Source organism: Daktulosphaira vitifoliae, unplaced genomic scaffold (genome assembly GCF_025091365.1).
Source record: "Daktulosphaira vitifoliae isolate Bord-2020 unplaced genomic scaffold, ASM2509136v1 Scaffold_2, whole genome shotgun sequence".
Classification (NCBI taxonomy): Eukaryota; Metazoa; Arthropoda; class Insecta; order Hemiptera; family Phylloxeridae; genus Daktulosphaira; species Daktulosphaira vitifoliae.
Window position 1 is genome coordinate 27,708,486 of NW_026099573.1, and position 20,027 is coordinate 27,728,512.

The 20,027-nt window shown below is 38.2% G+C and overlaps 4 protein-coding genes across 10 annotated transcripts; 2 read left to right on the top strand and 2 right to left on the bottom strand.

Annotated features, from left to right (window-relative positions):
• Window positions 1–2,513, top strand: LOC126898728 (phosphatidylglycerophosphatase and protein-tyrosine phosphatase 1). Of its 2 annotated transcripts, none has more exons than XM_050673032.1 (6): window positions 1–273; window positions 334–474; window positions 544–624; window positions 751–942; window positions 1,392–1,497; window positions 1,659–1,918. In XM_050673032.1, the coding sequence occupies exons 1-6, from the start codon at window positions 259–261 to the stop codon at window positions 1,703–1,705; spliced, it is 582 nt and encodes a 193-aa protein (XP_050528989.1). In that variant the 5' UTR covers window positions 1–258; the 3' UTR covers window positions 1,706–1,918. The 2 variants fall into 2 exon arrangements, with proteins under 2 accessions (XP_050528989.1, XP_050528990.1); XM_050673033.1 differs by lacking the exon at window positions 1,659–1,918 and adding an exon at window positions 2,022–2,513 and having other exon boundaries at window positions 96–273.
• A 240-nt stretch (window positions 2,514–2,753) lies between these two features.
• Window positions 2,754–11,939, bottom strand: LOC126898706 (ionotropic receptor 40a-like). 6 transcript variants are annotated; one of them, XM_050673000.1, is made up of 16 exons: window positions 11,196–11,939; window positions 10,694–10,879; window positions 10,357–10,460; window positions 10,203–10,298; window positions 9,889–10,022; window positions 9,658–9,826; window positions 9,265–9,371; window positions 9,102–9,198; window positions 8,850–9,008; window positions 8,510–8,669; window positions 6,035–6,163; window positions 5,737–5,837; window positions 4,829–4,988; window positions 4,557–4,653; window positions 4,258–4,490; window positions 2,758–3,256 (listed from the first exon to the last, which is right to left on the bottom strand). In XM_050673000.1, the coding sequence occupies exons 1-16, from the start codon at window positions 11,236–11,238 to the stop codon at window positions 3,123–3,125; spliced, it is 2,109 nt and encodes a 702-aa protein (XP_050528957.1). In that variant the 5' UTR covers window positions 11,239–11,939; the 3' UTR covers window positions 2,758–3,122. The 6 variants fall into 6 exon arrangements, 4 of the variants coding, with proteins under 4 accessions (XP_050528958.1, XP_050528957.1, XP_050528960.1 ...); XM_050673001.1 differs by lacking the exon at window positions 6,035–6,163 and having other exon boundaries at window positions 2,754–3,256; XM_050673003.1 differs by lacking the exons at window positions 9,658–9,826; window positions 9,889–10,022.
• On the top strand, window positions 6,157–8,412 carry LOC126898720 (uncharacterized). The gene has a single exon (XM_050673021.1). The coding sequence runs from the start codon at window positions 6,804–6,806 to the stop codon at window positions 8,091–8,093; it is 1,290 nt and encodes a 429-aa protein (XP_050528978.1). The 5' UTR covers window positions 6,157–6,803; the 3' UTR covers window positions 8,094–8,412.
• A 2,482-nt stretch (window positions 11,940–14,421) lies between the features above and the next one.
• LOC126898712 (uncharacterized) lies at window positions 14,422–19,276 on the bottom strand. Its single transcript, XM_050673010.1, has 2 exons — window positions 18,615–19,276; window positions 14,422–16,806 (listed from the first exon to the last, which is right to left on the bottom strand). Exons 1-2 carry the CDS (start codon window positions 18,765–18,767, stop codon window positions 15,196–15,198), a joined length of 1,764 nt encoding a protein of 587 aa, XP_050528967.1. The 5' UTR covers window positions 18,768–19,276; the 3' UTR covers window positions 14,422–15,195.
• Between the last annotated feature and the right edge of the window lie 751 nt (window positions 19,277–20,027).

A 20,027-nucleotide genomic window follows, 5' to 3' on the forward strand; every position in this document is an offset into this window, starting at 1 on the left:
TGGAGGTATTTCCGGCGATAGATTAACCTCCATAACGCACTATCAACGAGATAAAGCAAAGTAATAAAAACAATGCCTATCATCGTTTACCGAACGCTTAGGCCAGCTGGTCTCCGTAAAATTCGTGAAAGTAAAAATTTCTTTTTCCTACGGACAGTGTTCGATTTAAATGTCAGCAGCACTGGACTACTTACCTACTTAAATCGTTAAAAAAAATTATTATGCTGTGATATTAGATAGTCTAACAGTTCGTAGTTGATGAACAAAAATCTAGTAAGAATTTTTAAGTAAAATTAATAATAAAATTTTTCTTAGTGTATATATGTATTACAGATTATGTTTGCACGAGTTACGTTTTATCCGACTTTGTTGTACAATGTGTTCATGGAAAAAGTAACACAACGAAACTGGTACGATAGGGTGGACGAACATGTTTTACTAGGAGCTTTACCGTTTAGACATATGAGTCAAAAAGTAAATTAAAGTCCTTAAAATTAAATAATAAATACTTATGAAATTTAATGTATGACAACTTATTTACAGCTGGTTGACGAGGAAAACGTTAGATGTATAATTTCAATGAATGAATCTTACGAGTTGGAACATTTTACTCCTTTACCCGAAGTCAGTTTAAGATTAATTATTTTATTTTATTTACAAATTAACTTATAAATACCTTTTTTATGTTATAATTAAACAAAAAATAAATAAAAAAAAAGTTTAACATGTATGATTTTTATATCTTGACAGGAATGGAAAAAAATGGGAGTCGAACACTGCCAACTGAGTACAAGAGATATATTTGAAACGCCTTCACATGATAACTTAATTAAAGGAGTTTCAAAGATGGAATCGTTCACTAAAAATGGAAAATCTGTATATGTTCATTGTAAAGCTGGCAGAACTCGAAGTGCCACACTCGTTGGATGTTATCTTATGCATGTATGTTTTTGTAAGAAGTTTATACAAAAAAGTATAATAATTTAGTACCGTTATTATTACCTTTGTAAAATATGCAACTCTGCACCTTGAATGCTATCATTGCCCCTAAAAAGCGCTTCAAAAAATATGAGTAGAAATAATAATATGTCGGTACTAACTTATTGGCACTTAAATGCCTAAGCATTTTATACTCGAATAATTTTTTTTATTTTACTACTGTGTTTTAAGCATTTTTATTACGGTACAGAGGAGCCTTTTTTATGGTAGTAATAATTTATGTTTTACATCCTCTTTTAAAAGCTATGCTCTTGTGTTAATGAGGATAAAATACCTAAATAGTCCAGCATTTAGTACGCTTTAGGAACGCGTCAAGTCGAACGCGTTCCCGGCTGAGCTAAGTAGGCATCCTACTAATTTCAATTTTTAAACAAAAATTTTAATTTTTGTAGAAATACAACTGGACTCCTCAACAGGCAATCGAAAAAATTGCTTCTAAGCGACCTCATATATGGTTACGTAGTCAGCAGTTGGAAAGTCTAGACAAATACTACAATGGTGATATGTTAAAAAATCTATTGTAGAGACATAATCTTAGTTTTGTTATTGTTGTGATTTTTTTTATTCTTGAGTTTTTCTTTGCTAAATATCTTTGATTAATTTAACAATAAAAACTCATTATTAATATTGTCCATTAAATTCTATTTGATTCTTGACAGAAGTCGTGTTGAAAGGTGGTGAAAAACCAAATGAAACATTGGAATGATGGCTGCTATAACCATTCTATCTAAATCTTCTGCATGAGCAACCCATACAATATTAACATTGGATAATTAATACTAATATATGTTGATCAGCGTTTCTTCACACCTTTATGATTTATCCATTAGCTCAACTCTTATATATAACTCTTATATATTATCGATTATCCCTTCAATCGATAACAAACGTGGTGATGGAGTAAAACTGTGATCTCTAATTGTTTTTTTTTTCATTAAATAAGCTGTAATGTAATTTTTACTCTGTATAACCATAGAATTGTGTTTAGTTTTGTTACCTATTTTAGAAAATGTTTATTTTAGATAAGATTGAAATAGAAAAGTAGTTTAAGAAGGACAATATGTTGTTGAAGTGTATTCATCAACGAATGATTCCAGACAATAATGATAAATTGACAATAATTTTTAGCAGTAACTATTTATATAGACTTATAACATAGGGTATCTGTATTAAGTCTAATTAAATAATAATAATTTGTTAAGTACTCGTAGAATTTACATTTTAATTTATTTAAATAAGTCAATATAATAATAAGTCTAATACATTAGGAATAACTGTTCCTTTTCTTCCAAGTATTGTGAAAACATGTATTCTAAGTATTATCTACCATTGTGAACAACATTCCCTTTGATAACGGTTCGTTTTAGCAACAGAAAAATTGTGACGGTATTGCGATTTCAATCATAATTTAATGATACCTTTCCGAATTTTATATTATTATTTATTTTATAATGGGTAATTTACCTTTTTATAATTGACATAAAGATAAATATATTAGAGTTTACAGATAAACTCAATGAAAAACCTTCAAAAATAATATTTCATTTTTGTCTTCCATAAATTTTTTTTTTAGTTTTAATCAATGATAATACTGTGTTTTAATTATATATGTATACTAGTTTTCTTTAACCAAATACTGTAACAAATGTTTTTATAACATTAGTCGATATTAATTTGAGTGTTTTATTTAGAATGTTTATTTAAGTTGATTACATTTAAATTAATTTAAAATTTTACATCACTAGTTGAAGGCGAATGTAATGTGTATTAATGTAAAATGATTTTAATACAAATAAAGTTAACATTTTTAGTGTAATTTTATGAGAAAAAAAAAGTGGTAAAAATAAATTAACCTCTAGTAGGTGTTATAATTTTATGTTTAAAGAAATACACGAAATCGAAACATAAAGAAGAAATATTTTATAAATATCTTTAATAAAAAAAAAAGAAACTGTTTAATATAATAACTTTATTTGTTTAAACGAAATCTCGTGAGTCTCAAAAAGTTCTATTTGAACCGTTTGCTAATAGTTCGAGTCGGCGTTTAATTCGAACAGTATATAAAGTAAATTTCTATTGTGTTTATCGTTTGATAGATACCGTTAATAAAAGTTCAAATGTGACTATATCGTATCGTTGTGGTACTTTAGTTTACACGTAACTTTCAACGGTCGCTCTTTAAATGTGACGTGTGTGGGATTGCGTGACTTCGGCAAACCGTTTTTTGCTGATCTCACTTCAATTAAAAGTATTAGACCTGAAAAATAATTTTTATTAGCGTTTGCCTGGCGCTAAGAACACCTCTGTTGACATCATTGATACTGTGCTGGAAACACGAACTAGTCCGAAATATCTGTGAACTATCGTGGAAATATTCTAGAATTTTCAAGGCTTTATCAATGTAAGATTTCGTTTAAAATTATGTAAAAGCTTTTACTTTAGTTATAACTAGAGAGAGGATTTTGATCTTTTCACGTGTCGTTCGGGCAAGGTTACCAATGCCGATAATTTTTCACTAATGACACACTGGGAAAAAAACCGAATTGTATAACTAGAGGATAAGAGAATATTTTGTCGTCAAGATAAATCGTGCAAGTGTTAACAACTTTGTTTTGGTTTTCAGTCGTGTACATTTGTGATTACATAAGATGCGCAGAACAAGTCTATTTGATGATCTCAAGGGCCAAAATGTCGCACTTCATAACGAAAATGTACACGCGCCTCTATTTAAATAATTACAATAGAGAATTGCGTGTAAAAATAAAAGAATGTTCAGTGATTTTCTTGAGCGTTATTATTTTTAAAATTCGATTCTCTAGTTTTAACAACAGAACTGTTTCTGTTATTATAACGAGGAAATTTTTTTTTATTTATGCCACCGTGATTAACAAAAAGTTAATACATTTTAAACCCTGCGCTACACATGTGTTATTATTCGGCATGTCAAAACCGTGTCTTGTAATTTATAATTCATTTAAGTCCGTAACTTAACGCCGATAATAATGCACCTCTTAAAAAAAATATTTAACGTGTAAATTTGTTTACTTTTGAATTTATCGTTTGAAAACAAATTTTATCTTATAACTTTCGAATCTAATCGTGTGGTGCTTCAGTACGAATTTAATATTCGTCGTAATTTATCAAAGGGCCGAATTTTCATTAAACTTTCCGTGTACGATTTTTAATTTTATCACTCGGATTCAACTATTTTGACGCACAAACAATGTTTTCGTATGAAACGGCGTACTCGACTTTTACCTGCTAAAACCGAACCAATGGCCAACAAATAAAACGCTCCTTGTAAAGTTTTCATGGACATTGCTATTTTATGGCGGTCGTCGTCTTTTTCCAATATGTCGGCAGCCGATCCCTCGAGTACGGGCTCCACCGCTATCTCTTTTGCGGTAGTCGACATGAGCTTGTCGTTGAGTTTTTGATATTCTTCTTCGGTAATTTTCGATAAAATACCGCTTTCGAAAAGCCTCATCAATCTGAAAACGGAACAGACAATTGTCATTTGGTAAACGTTTTGTTTTGGTCTATGACAAATTTTTTACACGTTGTCAAAAGTTTCTATGTACGGACAGGCGCGTTGAAAAGCTATAGCCGAGTACCTGGTGTTGAGTTTTTCGCTCAGATGAAAATGTTGAGCCCCTGAAATATACACATTTATGAAACATACATAATATCTATTTCTATGAAAAAATTGTAAAACACTCTCTCATTACTTTATTCTATTACTGTTTTCAATTAAAAATGAAAACGAGCGAATTAGTTCTTTTCAGCTTTTTTAAACGGAAGAAAAACTCTGATGATTAAATGTTCTCACCAAATCTTTTGATATCGTAGTAAAACGTTTCTCGACCACCTATCACTGCGTAATGTTTGTTATCTCTTACTAGTTGCATTCCTTTCTCGGTGGATCCGATCAGATACTCTCTTTGTCGCTGCACGAGTTCAGACAATGTCTCGTATACACCTGTGCCGTTCTTAAGAAACACACATATATATACAGAAAGTTAATATCAGCGTTGGTATAATTACAGGGTACGTGGGTGTCATATTCTCCCGAATTAATAATCACATAGCGCGTTATATGGTGTGTATTAAAAAAATCGGGGAAAGTGGTCTAAAGACATTTTTATCATTATTTCGTCAGAAGTATATTATTTTTTATGAAGATTTTTGTTCTCGAAATGAGTTTAAAAGTTTCCAGATTAAAAAAAAGGTTTTTATTTTTCACTGTATCGTTAAAAAAAATAATTTTTATTTTATGACTATATTTATTTATAAATAAACGTGTTTATAATTATTTGTACAATTTTTAAAAAATTTACTCGTTTTTAATTTGTAATTTTTGAAATATGTGGGATGAATTAGGTAGTACATATTTATGTACTTTGTTTCGAAGAGTGGATGATATGGAGGATCGAAGAGATTCCTTGAAGAGGCCAAGCATTAGGGAATGTTTAGTCAAAGGGTCATAGTTATAAATATAGATGTGTTTGGGTTTTTCCACGAGAGAGGGAAAATTATGCAACCAAGACAATTTTTACCGATACACACAAATTGAAACAAAAACGTATCTTTAACGCGTAATCGTATTCATAGTAGGGGGTAACAACTCCTTTCCTTCGAACGTCTGTCCGACAGTTTTATCGATCGTTAGAAGTGGGTTACGACCACTCGTTTACTCGTTGGCTACATAAAAAAAACTCCAGACTTTTTACTGATTACCTCGAGCATTGCTTGAGATGCACTTTGAACTTCGACCAGTAACTGCAATCCCGAATCGCGCATCGCTTTAGACAGTTCGTCCAACGTGTTGATCGGAGATTCTGTGGAAAATTTATCACACGTGTCAATAGGAGGTCCGGTACGACGACCAATTGATATGTATTTTTTTTTAGCCTTGACGATTTTTGAAATAAATTTCATAAATCATACGTAATTTATATTATTATTATAATATAAATTAATATTACTATATATTTTGTGGATAATTTTCGTATAAATTTATTCGTGGCCATATTACCTTTTGGCGGTCTAGCTAAAATCGACGTCAGACTGGCCGAATAAATGTCGCCGATCACATATGTCGCTGACACAATTAACAATCCGGCTACGAATCTGATTTTACAGTTGTCCGATGGTATCACGGCCGCTTTTTGTTCACAGCAAATCACAAAATTTGTAATACGGATTAACCGTGTGTAAAGAGAAAGTAAAATTAAATTAAACTCATTAAATACGGACGTTTCAGGCTCTAAAGTTTCATCTACGTCAAACAAATCTCGAAATTATACGTTTTGTTATTTAAAATGACATATTTGGTTTATGCGATACGCTACAGTCTTTCGCATTTCTTAAAATCGTAATCAGTTCGATAAATTTACCGTGCAAAAGTAATTAAAAACAGCTGGAAATAGTAGCAATTAATTATCGTATGAAAGTAGTAGTCGGCCGTGTGTAGTGAACATCTTCAACCCGCGAGACGTCATTTATTTCTTCGTTTGTCGGAACGGAAACGATTTTTCACTCGGTCGTTTAACGCCTTTAATCTCAACGATCGTATGCGGCCGAACAAGTAACGTGTCAGACTTTCCTTCTCAGGCGCTTCATCGTCGTCGTCGACGAGAACAATGGAGAAACACCGCGAGCTACTCCGCGCGAGCGTTCATCGGACCGGTTAGTTTTCGACCGCGCGTTCACCACATCACACTTCTCAGCGCGTACAAAGGAACGCGGTGACTGTACACCGTTATCACAACCGTACGATTCGCCGCGGTGGCCGGACGCAAAAAATGTTCGGGACACGCGGTAAAACTCTGTGGACCAGAAGACACCACCGGTCGACGTCCGAGTTGGACACCGTTGACGCGTCAACAACACTACCGGCCGACCGGTACGGCGACAACGGCACGCCGACAATCTCCGAACGCGGTTGGTGGTTTTTTTTCCTGTTTTTTTGTACGGCCACCGTATCGGTAACCGCCGCGGACGACGACCTATTTTCGAGAATCATTCGTCCGGCGGCTTCCGTGTCCGACGACCGATGCGAATATCGTATGCGCAGGGCTTTGACCGCCGCCAGTTCGATGGACCTTTCTCGGTACGCGTTGCATCGCAGGTTGCGGACGGTGCCGGGAGCCGAAATGTACGTGACCGAAATTCGAGCCGCGGTCGCCGACGACCGGTCGCAGTTCGGTGGCCGTCTCTACGACATACGGCCGTGGGCTCAAATCGCCGGATGTCGGTACTATCCGTCGAAGAGAGCGCTGCACGCCAACATGCGCTTTGGCGGCCCGCTAACCGTTACCGGCACGGTGAGGTTGGTGTACGACGGAAACGTAGACGGCAAACGAACGCGGCAGTTTTTGAGCGGCGGCGGCAGTGATTTCGAGTGCCGAGTGGTCGCACGGTTGCGGTCCGTCGGCGTAGACTTTACCGCTTCGCCAGCCGCCGATTCGTCCGCCCCGGCCGACGGGTACGGGTCGGACGACGTCACCGTATCGTCGTCGGTGACCATCAGAACGACGGCTTCGTTGGTGGACGCGGTCGGTCAGAGTGCTCAGGTTTACGCCGGCGGTGCGGTCAGGCCATCCGCCGGACCGGTTAGCGTTCGCGCGTACAACTGCGAGAACCTGTTGTTGTTGAAAACGAACCACGACGAAAGCGGACAGTCGGACACGGCCGATTGGCGGCGGTCGCCGGTCGAAGACATCAACGACGTTTGGACGACGGCCGACGATGAACTGCGCAACGACCGAGACGACGTCTATCGAATAGAAATCGACGGGTCCGGGCACGGCGAAGGAGACGAAGAGTTGTCGGGGCCCGACGGATCGAGGTTTGTATACGACGCTACGAATTTCGAAAGCTACGGACCGAGAGTGCTGAACAAACGCCGTCGTCCTCCTCAACCACAGCAAGGTGGCGGCCACGACAGACGATTGCGTGCGGTTATTGAAATCGAAGAATCTTATGTACGGGGTGTCCGCCAGCTACTGACCAAATATTTGGAACGCACTTTGCAACAGCCTCTACGCGATTCACTTATGGTACGCATGGGATTCGTTACTTCGTACGGTTAAGTGGAACGACGCCATTGAGCGATTTCTACCCAATGATTTTAATTAAAATCTTAGTCTTAGTTTTTAGTCATATATTTATTTTACTTAATTGTTATCGTTAATTTTATTATGTATGTGATTTTTTTTTATGTCCGATTTAACAAAAACGATTACCGCGATAAAAAATTGTTTTTCGAAAAACGTTATTATTCTAATTTTCGTAGTGTTTTTAAAATAATTGTTTTTTATTTGTACCGGTTTTTAATGTGTCGTCGGCTTTTTGCCGTGATCGTGTGTGTTAAATTCTATTGAATTTAATAACCGTTATTTATTTGTATAGTAAACTAACAAGTCATTAGGAAAATTTATTATTTTTGTGTAAAAAATATATGTATTTATTTGAAATGTCCGTGTAGTATGTTTATTCGTTTATTTACCTTGTTGTAAGAACACGGTGACTGACCACCATGCGCATTTCCAAAATAACCCAGTCGATCTTCGACGTCCGTCGCCGTGGCGGTTTTCCACCGTCGAAACGATTAGCAAATATAATATTGGTCCGGCCAACACGACAGTCACTACCAGCAACGGCCAGACCTAGGATTTCGTGTAAAAAATCAACTGTTATTTTTTTATCTAAAAACATCTTCGTTCACGCGTAGGTTTCGGCTGAGCCCCCCCCCCACACTACTAGGTCCCTTACAAACAGACTTCGATACACGTGTAATTGACGTAGTATATTAATAAATAATTATAATTTAATGAAAAAATTCTTACCGACCAATGGAAAGGCCTGACCAGAGAAAACGCTTCGTTTAACCGGCCGGGCGCGTGCGTTAAAAACGCTTCGTTGTCGACTAGGGTGAGAAAAGAAAAGTCCACTACCAGATTTCGTTCGTACGTTATGGACAAGTCTCCGACAAACCAATCGGCTTCCTAAACGCGTTAAAGTTAAAATGTATTATTTTCAAACGGGTTTACTTAATTTTTGAGGTTTAGAGTCGAGCAGAGGATTGGTTATCATCGTACCCTTAGCCAAATCAATCCCAACACTCCTTGTACGGACGATCCCGTACTATCCAATCCCGAACCCTGTGTCCTGTCTGGAGGATCCATGTAGTTGTAACTGCACAAAAAACCGTAACCGGACGGATCGATTAAAAAAAAAAAAAAAAACTCATCGACAAATTACCGAAAATTCAGCTTGTCGGCCAATAGCTTGATGAGTTTATCGTCTCTTCCGCCTTCCACTCTAAAACTACTGTCGTTCGAGTATTCGACGAACGTCCACGGGGGTTTCTACGAAACAACAAAAAACACAATTACATGCGCACGTGTGTAATTTTTAAACACTAGGTAGGACACAATTTAAACGGATTGACGGGGAGGGGGAGGGAGTTTGAAAATGACAATCGTTTGCGTTTGTTCAACATAATAGACGGGCGTGTGTTAACTTTCATTTTCGGGGTAATTCTTCTAGTGCGATGAATACGATTGTATTTAGAAAATAGTGTTTTACTCATCGGAATTCACTAAAAGTGCATCCTGACAAACGTGTTGTACTGTACATTTTCGTATACCGTACGTGTAACACGGGCACTGTAAACCGCCGTCCCTGGAAATCGTTGTAAACTCTTTTGGTAGACGGCAGCAGAGGAAACCTGACCAGCCCGTCCACCGACGACCACCAGTTGACCATTTTCAGTTGATTTCGGCGGCCGGTCGAGCTGGCCTGATTGTAGTAAATCTGGTAGCTGAAAATCGTTTGAGATCAGTCGGCGACCATGTGGCGCGCACCTTACACGAGTATACTCACAATCCGGGCCGCGGTGTCGTGACGACGCACACGCGCATCGATTCCGTCATTGACGTCAGGAACGATCTAGTGGCGCGTCTCAGCCACAAAAACATGTACACTATGTTTCGGGACGTGAAATCCTTTTTTCGAATCTATTTCAATGAAAAATACTTATTACGCGTAGAATATAATTTCGTTTTGAAATTTGTCGAAAAACAACAACAACAACTTTGCGTCTAAGACGTTTTGGAACGGCGTCTACTGTGCGCAATTGATTTTTCTTGGCTTGTGACGCGCACACACACGAGGCGTTATGAAAAATAAATTATTACCGTTGAAATTAGCGACTCCATTAGAATCGGCGTCGAGAAAACCACGTAGGTCATTTGATGTCCGTTGCGATTGACCCTGTTGATGTCCGCCAGAACCTGTTTTTTAACCATTGTCATCGATCTAATACATTCGTACCGATAGATTTATACGTACCGGTTGAACGTCATCGGCGACCGACAAAACGTAATGTGTAGTCGTTATGCCTTTACCGTGCAGGGACTTGACTGTATTGCCTGGGAAATCGTCCTCCGCGGCCCCTTAACACAAAAAAAAAGAAATTACCGTCATACCTCCGTTTATAGGATTTTTTTTTTTTTTTGGAAAAACGTTTCCGGTCTACGCACAAACACGACCAGACCGATTTCAGAGAGGAGCATATACTTTTAAAAGGACTCGAAAACGGTTTCGTTGAAAACCGCTGTTGTTAAATTCGGACGTCTCGGCGGTTTCTTTGGCTTCCCCCCTCCCCCCAGTCGACCGTTTCTCATACCTTCGTGTACGACCAGAGTACAGTCCGACGGCGGAGTCGTTGCAGCGATTATGTCCCGAATGGCGTTTGTCAAGTTCTCGTAGTCGACTTTTTCTTGCCATCCGCCGACTCCAACTCCTCGTGCCACCGTGTTTCCGGGAGACCGAGAGTCGTTGGTCCTGCCCATCGCCACACTGCTGGTCACTACTACGACAATGTCAATAACATTAAAAAATGATTAAGCAGTTTTTACAAAAGGCAAGGCCTTTCCGTCATATGAATTTTTACAACACGACAATCGTCGTGTTACGGTACTCGACATATGCGAACATTTTTTACTTCGATTGCGTCCATATTGAAATAGATTATTTAATAATTGTCAATCGATTTACCGAGTGTGTGACTCGACGATCGTTTATCGCTGTAAAACGAGGCAGATTTAACGAAACGTAGGTAAAATATTTTAGAAAACGTATAGCAGCTGATAAGTCTACAGTATCGTCTAACACTATAAAGCTCTTACCTAATATCAATGTGATGACCAGCAGACGTCTAATCACATCCATTGTTCGGTTTTGAGTCGATAGTTTCGTTTACGGACACGGTAATTAAAGGTGCGATTTAGGTCGAGCAATTGTTGCGATTACACTTTGACGTTTACCTATTGTCTTATACCCTCGTCTACGTAATAAAATATCGAATTGTAGTTTAATATTTTATTATCGCCATGTCGAGTATGGACATTTTTTCAAAATTTCATATCCCAACAAAAACGACACGAGAAATCAAAACCGTTCGTTTTCAACTAATATTTAATAACTAATATTTAGTTTCGATACTTAGCCGACATAATTGTTAGTTTTATTTTTGACGTGTTTTTTTTCTATACACACGAATTACTCAGCTTTAAAAACTGCCAATTTACCCTAACGATACGACCTGATTTTAGCGCTGTATAGTGTTTAGAAAACGTTGCACTCTGATTTGTAACAAGTCGAAAAAAAAAACATAATTTTAACGACATACGTGTCAAGATTGTGTTCAATTTAAAAAAAAAACCGTCTTGATTTGGGTAATTTATTATTCTTCATTAAAACGCGATTTTTCATATTTTCGCTTCGATAAATTAATTAATCTGTAGACATATTTTCTTTCGTTGCAGTAAATATTTGATTTTAATCTACTGCTAATCAATAGCCTAGTGGATGAAACGCCATCTATTGAAAAGATTTTGTATTTAATTTAATTATGTTATATGGATTTATAATATTTTTATCCCCGTTATAATGTCATTTCTTTTATGTTGTCTTTCATTTTTTACCAAAATCAGAACCAACATTTAAATAAATGTTTAACTAATCCGTATAGTTTACACACTAGCTTAGGAATAAAACTTGCACTGTTTACACGACTACATTATATTGAATATTAAACAACCATCGTATTTAAATAGTTTTTACTATTTACTATATGAAATTGAGAATAAAAGTAAACAAATTGTTATCAATGTGTTAATGTTTTCATGGATTGTCTTGTTGCTTGAAGTGCTTAAGGATTTACAGTCGAGTTCTTCATTACTCTGAAGATGAGTCCGAAACGTCAGAACTCAACTGCAAACATGGGTAAATCATTAAGCACTTCAAGTAAAAAAATTGTATTTTTTTTTTTCATTTTTGTACGTAATTTCAGCTAATCGCTTCTAAAGATAAAGTTGTAAGAACATAAAACAAAAAATAAATATAGAAAAAACGTTTTTATTCAGGTTTTTGATAAATTAGTGGTTCGCCGCCATGTATTGTAAATAAAATAATAACCGTCTTACGCTACGGATCGTTTAATTTTTCAAAATGTACTCACAAGTGTATTATTTTTGCCTATAAATAACGCCGTATTTTTGTAAACTATCAAACACTATTATTATATTTTATCATACAAGAAAAAGTAGTATTAGAGAATAATTGGTCGAATAACCACCAATTATTATAATACAATTTTTTGTTATATAAAACAAAATTTAAACTGTTAAACTTTCAGTGCTTATTTTTAACCTGCTGCTTTTTTAAAAAAAGTAAAGAAGATAACTAGTTCTTTTACAAAGGAGGTAAAAAAATGTTCTAAAAAAACAAATGAACATTTAATAGTATCTTAGACAAGCACAATTTCGAGTGTAAATAACTGTTAAATATAATATATAATCACTTAAAATCTGAGCATTTTTTATTTGTTTAATTTTTATATATAACATGAAAAATTTCAATGTAAAATTTGTTTAGTATACAATAAAGATAAAATACATTGATAAGTTAAATGATAATTTTACTACCATCTATATAGAACAATTTTATAACTTACAATTCAACTTACTGCGCATAAGTTAATTTAAAAAAAAAAAATGTTTTAAAATATCGTTGGGCTTAATTGACTTGATTCTTAACCTCTGAAAAATATATTTTTCGACAATACGTGGCAACGGAACCACCGGCCATTTGCACACTAAACAGTTTTTAGCAATAATGTTATTATCACTTGATAAGTAATTTATTAAAGTTATATAATATTTTGATTTTAGACTTGGAAGGAAACAAATGTCTACTTTTCCGTCTAAACGATCGGTTTGTTTTTCTAGACGGCAAATATGTTTTTTCATTTGTTTGATAATTGTTGACGAACCGTCGAGGGTAAAATTAAACTTGTACGGTCGCTAATTTCTGTCTAATCAGTCAGTACATATCATAGTTAGACGTGTATTTGAAAAATATATGAGAATTTTTTTGTATAACTTATACAAAAAATAAATTACAAACTTTGCGAGTCCTTGTTACAAATGATTATAATAGTTAGACGAATTCCATAGCTAACCCGATTAATTTGTATAACCACATTACTTTTCACGAGATTTAAATCGTCTCTGGAGAAGAATCATTGTACCTAACTAACGGGTATTATTGTTTAGCCCAAACCGATGCTGCATACAATTTGTGTGGGTATTATCAACACACTTTTCAACAAATTAATTAATATTTCCCAGTAATTTTTGGATTATGGTCTAGACAATGATTGTATACTATATATATATATATATTCACATAGATATATATATTCAATAAATGCATTTATATATAATGATTTATTTATATCTTCGTTTAAATAAATATAATTTCTTTATATATTATTATTATTAATATTAGATATAAAACTGGTAAGTCTTAACGAAGACGTTTTTTCAATTGTACTACTATCTCTAAATGATTATAGGTAAAATCATAACAATAAATTAACAACAAATCATATGCACGTATTTTAAATAAAATTCATAAATTTGTATACATATAATATGTATACAAATATTATTGTATTTATAATAATATAATATAGATTTATATAATTAATTTTATACTATTTACATAAAATTTTAACAATGTTGCTAGTTTTATTGAGCAGCTCTTTTCACAAAACAACGATACCATAATAATTAAATATTTATATTGTGAACGTATATAATAATAATAATAATAATAATTTACATAAACTCGATCGAGACACCGATCGACCGACCGGTGTCGTTATTGCTTTAAAAACATACAAAATAATAATAATAATAATAATAATAACATAATGTTTTTTTCTGTTAAAAATAATACTGAGAAGAGAAGCTTTGTGCACACGACGAGCTTTTGTGATAAGTACAACGCGTCGATTGCAATTATCTTAGTGGTTTTGATGAAATAATATTCTTTTACCAACGCGACATATATATATATATATACAATAAAGAGATCTCGATACTGTTTTTTTTTTCCTACTGGACGCTTTAGGGTCGTTATAATAATATTACTGTTTTACATATGTATGTCGTAAGGACGGATATAATACTCGTAACAGAACCGGCTTGTGTGCGTGCGAGCGACACCGAAGGCAACAACATATTTCTGCTGTCGTCGTAAACGATTTTAACTACACGCTGGCGCATACGATTCAAAACAAACTAAATCGAATCTCTTTATAATAATAATAATTATTATATCTTCGGCTTTGCGTAACGACAATGAAAAATATCTAGATATTATAATAAAATAATATATAATATAATATAATATAAAAAAACTTATGGTAACGACAAATCCTTTTTCTTTTACATGCGACGCACGTCGAGCATCGCGCACATAACGTTCGAGGGGAAGGGGATTTCTTGTGTGCGACCTTAGATATTAAATTATTGCAGTGTAATACAAATGATAAAAAATATGGATTCAAATATACAATATAGATGTAATAAAATAGAAAAAAAAAATTGAGCTGCTCCCGCCGCTCGTTCGTCGGCGGCTCTTTCCGTCGTAACTATAGAGCAGCGGGCGCGTACACACGCGTTTATACATATAATATCGTAACTATCAGGTACACACGTCTCTAGGTAAATTATCGTTTGTTTTTCGTCCGCGTTCTGCGCGACACTATCGCGCAGCTCTCGGACGTCCGCCAAACGTTCGGCCCGCCGCCGCTTCCGTAGAGTTGCCCACCGCACGTCATTGCAAAAGCGTCGACGTCTGAGCGTCGGTCTCTTCGCGTCGACACGTCGTCACCGACACTCGATGGTGTTGTAGGTGATGATCGCCGGCATAGCCTCTGGACGCGGCCTTCGAGCGATGCCGCCGGTGCTGCGGCCTGTCGCTAAACTTTCGCCGTTTGGGCCGTTCTGCCGCCGTAGTCCCGTCGCTCTGCAAAGGCGTCTGTTGATCGGACAGGCTCAACACGGAACCCCAATCGATGTTGGTAACGCCGTTACAGCCGTCGTCGTCGCCGCACTCGATGGACGACGTTCCGCTTTGGTCGTCGTCGTCGTCGTCGTCGTCATAGCTGTCCATCGAGTCGTCGTCCGAATCCTCTTCTTCCTCGTCATCATCGTCGTCGTCGTCGTCATCGTCGTATTCGTTATAGCGGCCGCCGTTCAGGTGGTGGTGGTGTTGTTGCTGCTGCTGCTGCTGTTGTTGCTGCTGCTGGTGGTGGTGGTGGTGATGATGATAGTAATGGCCGCCGTCACCACTCCCGCCGTGATGTTCGAGACGACGATCGTCTTCTTCGTCGTCGTCGTCGTCGTCGTAATAGCTGTACTCGTCGTCTACACCCGAATCTATAGATTCGTTTGTCGTACTACCGCCGCCGCGGTCGGGCGAACCGGAACCGCCCATCGTTTCGGACGGATAAGGAGTCGGCGACCGCCGGCGGTGTTGTTGTTGCAACTGATGCAGGTGGTGATTGTGGTGTTGGTGATGGTGGTGATGACGGTGGTCATGGTGATGGTGAAGGTGGTGTTGAAGGTGGTCGTGGTGAAGATGGTCGTGTTGAAGGTGGTGTTGATGATGATGATGATGATCGTGCGAGCCCGCGAGATGTTGCGGTCGGGGGGGAATATTGGCGTTGGTCGACAGCGATCGACTTGCCGCCGCCGCCGCCGCTTCTCTCGACATTTCGCGTTCGATCAGCCGTAGCGTGTTACAAATGAGCACGGATCTCCGTAGGCCGCCGGCTTCGCCGTGCGAACCGCCGCCGGACTTGCCCAGTTTTCGCATAGACGCGTCGAATACGGCGGCCCTGCGTCGCCTGTAACATTCGCGTTCGCAGCAATCATCCAGATTACTGCTCGCTCCGTTCGTCATCGCGGCCACCGTCGTCGTACCGCCGCCACCGGTCGCCATCGCCGTGACCGCAGACGTCGCGATCGGCGGTGGCGGTGGCGGTGGCGGTGACGCCGACACAGACGATGCACCGCCGCTGCCCAGATCCAAGTAGCATTTGCCGTTGGTATCGCACTTGATGGTCTGTTGCTGCCGCCAAGGACCTTGCCGGGCCGGCGTTGCCGTGGCGGCCACTGTCAGGCTACCGGCCGGAAGATATCGGTCTTCGTCGTCCGCGTCTTCGTCCACCCTGGTGGCCATCAGCGACGGCGGCGGCAGCGGTGGTACGGTGTCGTCCGGACTGTTTGTGGACGGCAGACGGCCGTCGTGGTGACGATGATGATTTTCGTCTCGTCTCGGTATCTTGGGCGTATGGCCATCGTCCAACACGGACACCGAAGACCTTTTACATCCATACGTCCCACTCAGCGGAGGTAATCCCATATTGTTTAACAAAATATTCTGAAAAAAAAAAACCTCGTTAAGCTATTTGTATTTTGTAACGAAAATAATAATAAAACACAATTTTATTATTTATCAAACCGACGTGTTAAAAAATTTTAACGATAGGAGTGTCCACGAGTATTGGTTATCATTTAATAAAAACCCTTTTCGTTTATCCAGTGTAGTGAATTGATTGTAATCGTAACGATATCGATTAGAGTTGGAGGAACGACCTTGAATTTCTTTTTTTTGCCCGGTAAATGTGATCTATTTTAGTATTAAACGTACGCGGCAAAGCAAATGATAACCTGTTGTATTTCAACAGCTGCTCGAGCTATTATTCGCATGTATCCGTGTAGTCGACGATATCGAACCGTTTTACACGAGGTACACGCGTGTCATACTCTAATTCAGTATTGTCGACTTTACTTAAAGCGATTAAACAGACTCTACTTGAACGTTGACGCACTTGTGGTGCTGTTGTTTTGCTATTATTTACTTACGCGCGCAAAAAATGCATTTTCGGTATCGTTTTATTTATTTATTTTATTTTTACCGAAAAATGTTTCTCAGATAAAAAACAAATAATATTACGAATGATATTTTACTACTTTGGCAGTGCTATACAACTAAAATTTAGTAGTTAGTTAACTATTATTATTAAAATATTTAATAGCAATCGTTTTATACAACTCGACATACCCGTAGCGCGATCTACAAGTCGGTCGGCCTTCGCATAACAGGTGGTAATTACGGCTAACGACACGCGCGTGTATAAAAATATTTATATTTTCGAAATGGCCCTTTTCGAATGAAAAGTCGTTCACAGAGTTACGCCAAGAGCAACCGAAATTAACTATCAATCGACTTTTTAATTTAGGTCGTCTAGTTTTGTCCTATGTTAAGCATCGCCGTCATATAGATGGCGCTCTTCTTAACGATTGGTCTTTACTTATTTGCTAGGTCGATTCTTAATGAAATGATAATAGGAAAATTAATCGAAAATACTGAAGAAATCGTCAGGCATCTAAGGTAGTTCTCTGTTTGTTTAATTGTATATATTATGAATACTATTAGCTAATTTAAATGGCGCTTCAAGAGAAAACCGACATTTTTTATGAAGGATGTCTTTTTTATTAATTGCTCCCCGACGGACAGAATGCATTTTAAATAAAATTTTATTCGAGTAATATTCCTAATATAAAAAGGTTTCAGAAAATAGTTTCATTAATAACAATGTTAGTGTGTCGTCAGAGGTAATGCTGCTGCACTTTCTCTCGTATGCGCGCGCTTTCTCTCTGCAGTCACAACTACCTCTATACGACCGTTTGACGTTATTGTGTGTGTGTGTGTGAATGTATATATCTATTGTTATTGTTTCGTCGTTGTCGGCATTTTGATGATAACGATTGTGCAAAATCAAAACAAATTAACCGACGTCTTTGTTTTCATTTAGTAGGGGTCGTTGAACGCGTCCAACGATTAACCCCAGAAGCCGAGCAAACAATAATTATGAAAAATAAATAATAATCAGTAAATGTCATCTTGACTAATTAATGTCTTTTAATACGTGACACATATGTATATAATTTTATACGTATTAAAAGAACTATCAAGCAAAACGAATACAAACGTTGTACGAAGGCCATTTCAAATGCACTTCGTGGAATCTAAGGGTGGAAAGATTGGCGGGAACATTTTTGTGCCCGTTGCCCACTTGTCTTGGCCGCACGCGCTCACCGACACAATCACCTCCTCCGCTTATAGTATACGTTAATCGCGTACCCCGTCCCCCAAAGCCGTAAGGGGTATAATGTTATGCTTACTGTCGTGTTATCGGTTGGCACCGAAGAATTGTTATTGTAACAGGTGTCGTCGTCACTCCACATCCGCACGACGGGCGCGAAATCGTGTTGGTGTTGGTGTTCGGTCGAAGGAGGAACCGTCGATGCTGCACTCGGCAGTACCGTCGTTGTCATTGTTGTTGTTGTTGTAGCTGCTCGTGTCGGTCGTTGCGATGGTATCTGATCGGCGTCGGCGTCTTCGGCGCCGGGCCAACATTATATTTTATTGCAACTTTATAACGATAGCAGTCCGGATTGGTGACCACAACAGAATTTTATGGCCCCGTCGAGTTCGAACTAAAGTCTATTGAAAAAAAAAAATATTCCCTAGCGAAGAATTCGTGTCGCTTTTAACACCGAAAAAATATCGGACACGCGATCGTTCACTGAAAGGCTTAAACGGTTCGTCACTTTTTCGATGAATTAAAAAAAAAAAAACCTATATCAACGCGACGTATTTTTTATTTTGTGATAGCACGGAATGCGCGTAAGCCACAGACGGACGACGGAAGCGCACGGCGTTGTACTCGTGAATGTTATGTGTGGAAGGCGACGTGCTGCTCTGTTGCTACTCCCGCCTTTCGTCCCGCCACTCGTTTCTCTACCGTTTCCATGCCACCACTACCACCACCTCTGCCCCGTCGACAACCTCTGTCGTTCCACTCGTTCCGTTAACTTTTCTACCTCCTCTCCCGCACGACCGTTTCATATTTACGACGGTCGTAATGGCGCGCCGAGCGCCCTCTCGCCGCCAAACGCAACGACGTTGTAGTAGTAATATTTTTTTTTCGTCGACCGAGTGTGGGAGGGGAAGGAAACGGCGGTCGTATATCGTTACGTTCACCACGTGTGCTGCACCGCCACCGCCGCGTCACGTCACCGATGGTAGGGAATGTTGCACCGCCGCCGTTGCGTTTTTGATCAACGAGTTGGGATTTTCTCCGTACCGCCGCCTTCGAGGTCGGCGTTTCTCTTATAATATTATAACGCGCGCCTTGAACGTCGCCCACCTTTCCGCCGCCGCCTACCCATTCTATCGCGTTTTACGTTGCTTGGCTGCTAGCGTATCGCACGCGTGTACATCATCACGAGCCGTAACAGTGTAGGGCCGTTCTAACGTAACGTACCCTCGATTTGGGTATGCAAGAATGGATATTTGAACGCGTCCCGAGTGGTATATTAATTATTTTCCGTGGTACTCGAAAAATAAAAAACAAAAACCAAAGTCTGACGGCCACCGAGTGTCTGAATTGAAAGTTGTGAAATCTCACGGCTGAAACTTGACGTCACAAAAGGTCTCGTTCGAGCGATCCGCAATGTCGATTTCTTTTATAATGAAAATTTTTCAGCTCTAATAATAAAAGTTTTTTTTTAAATAGGAACTGTACTTCGTCG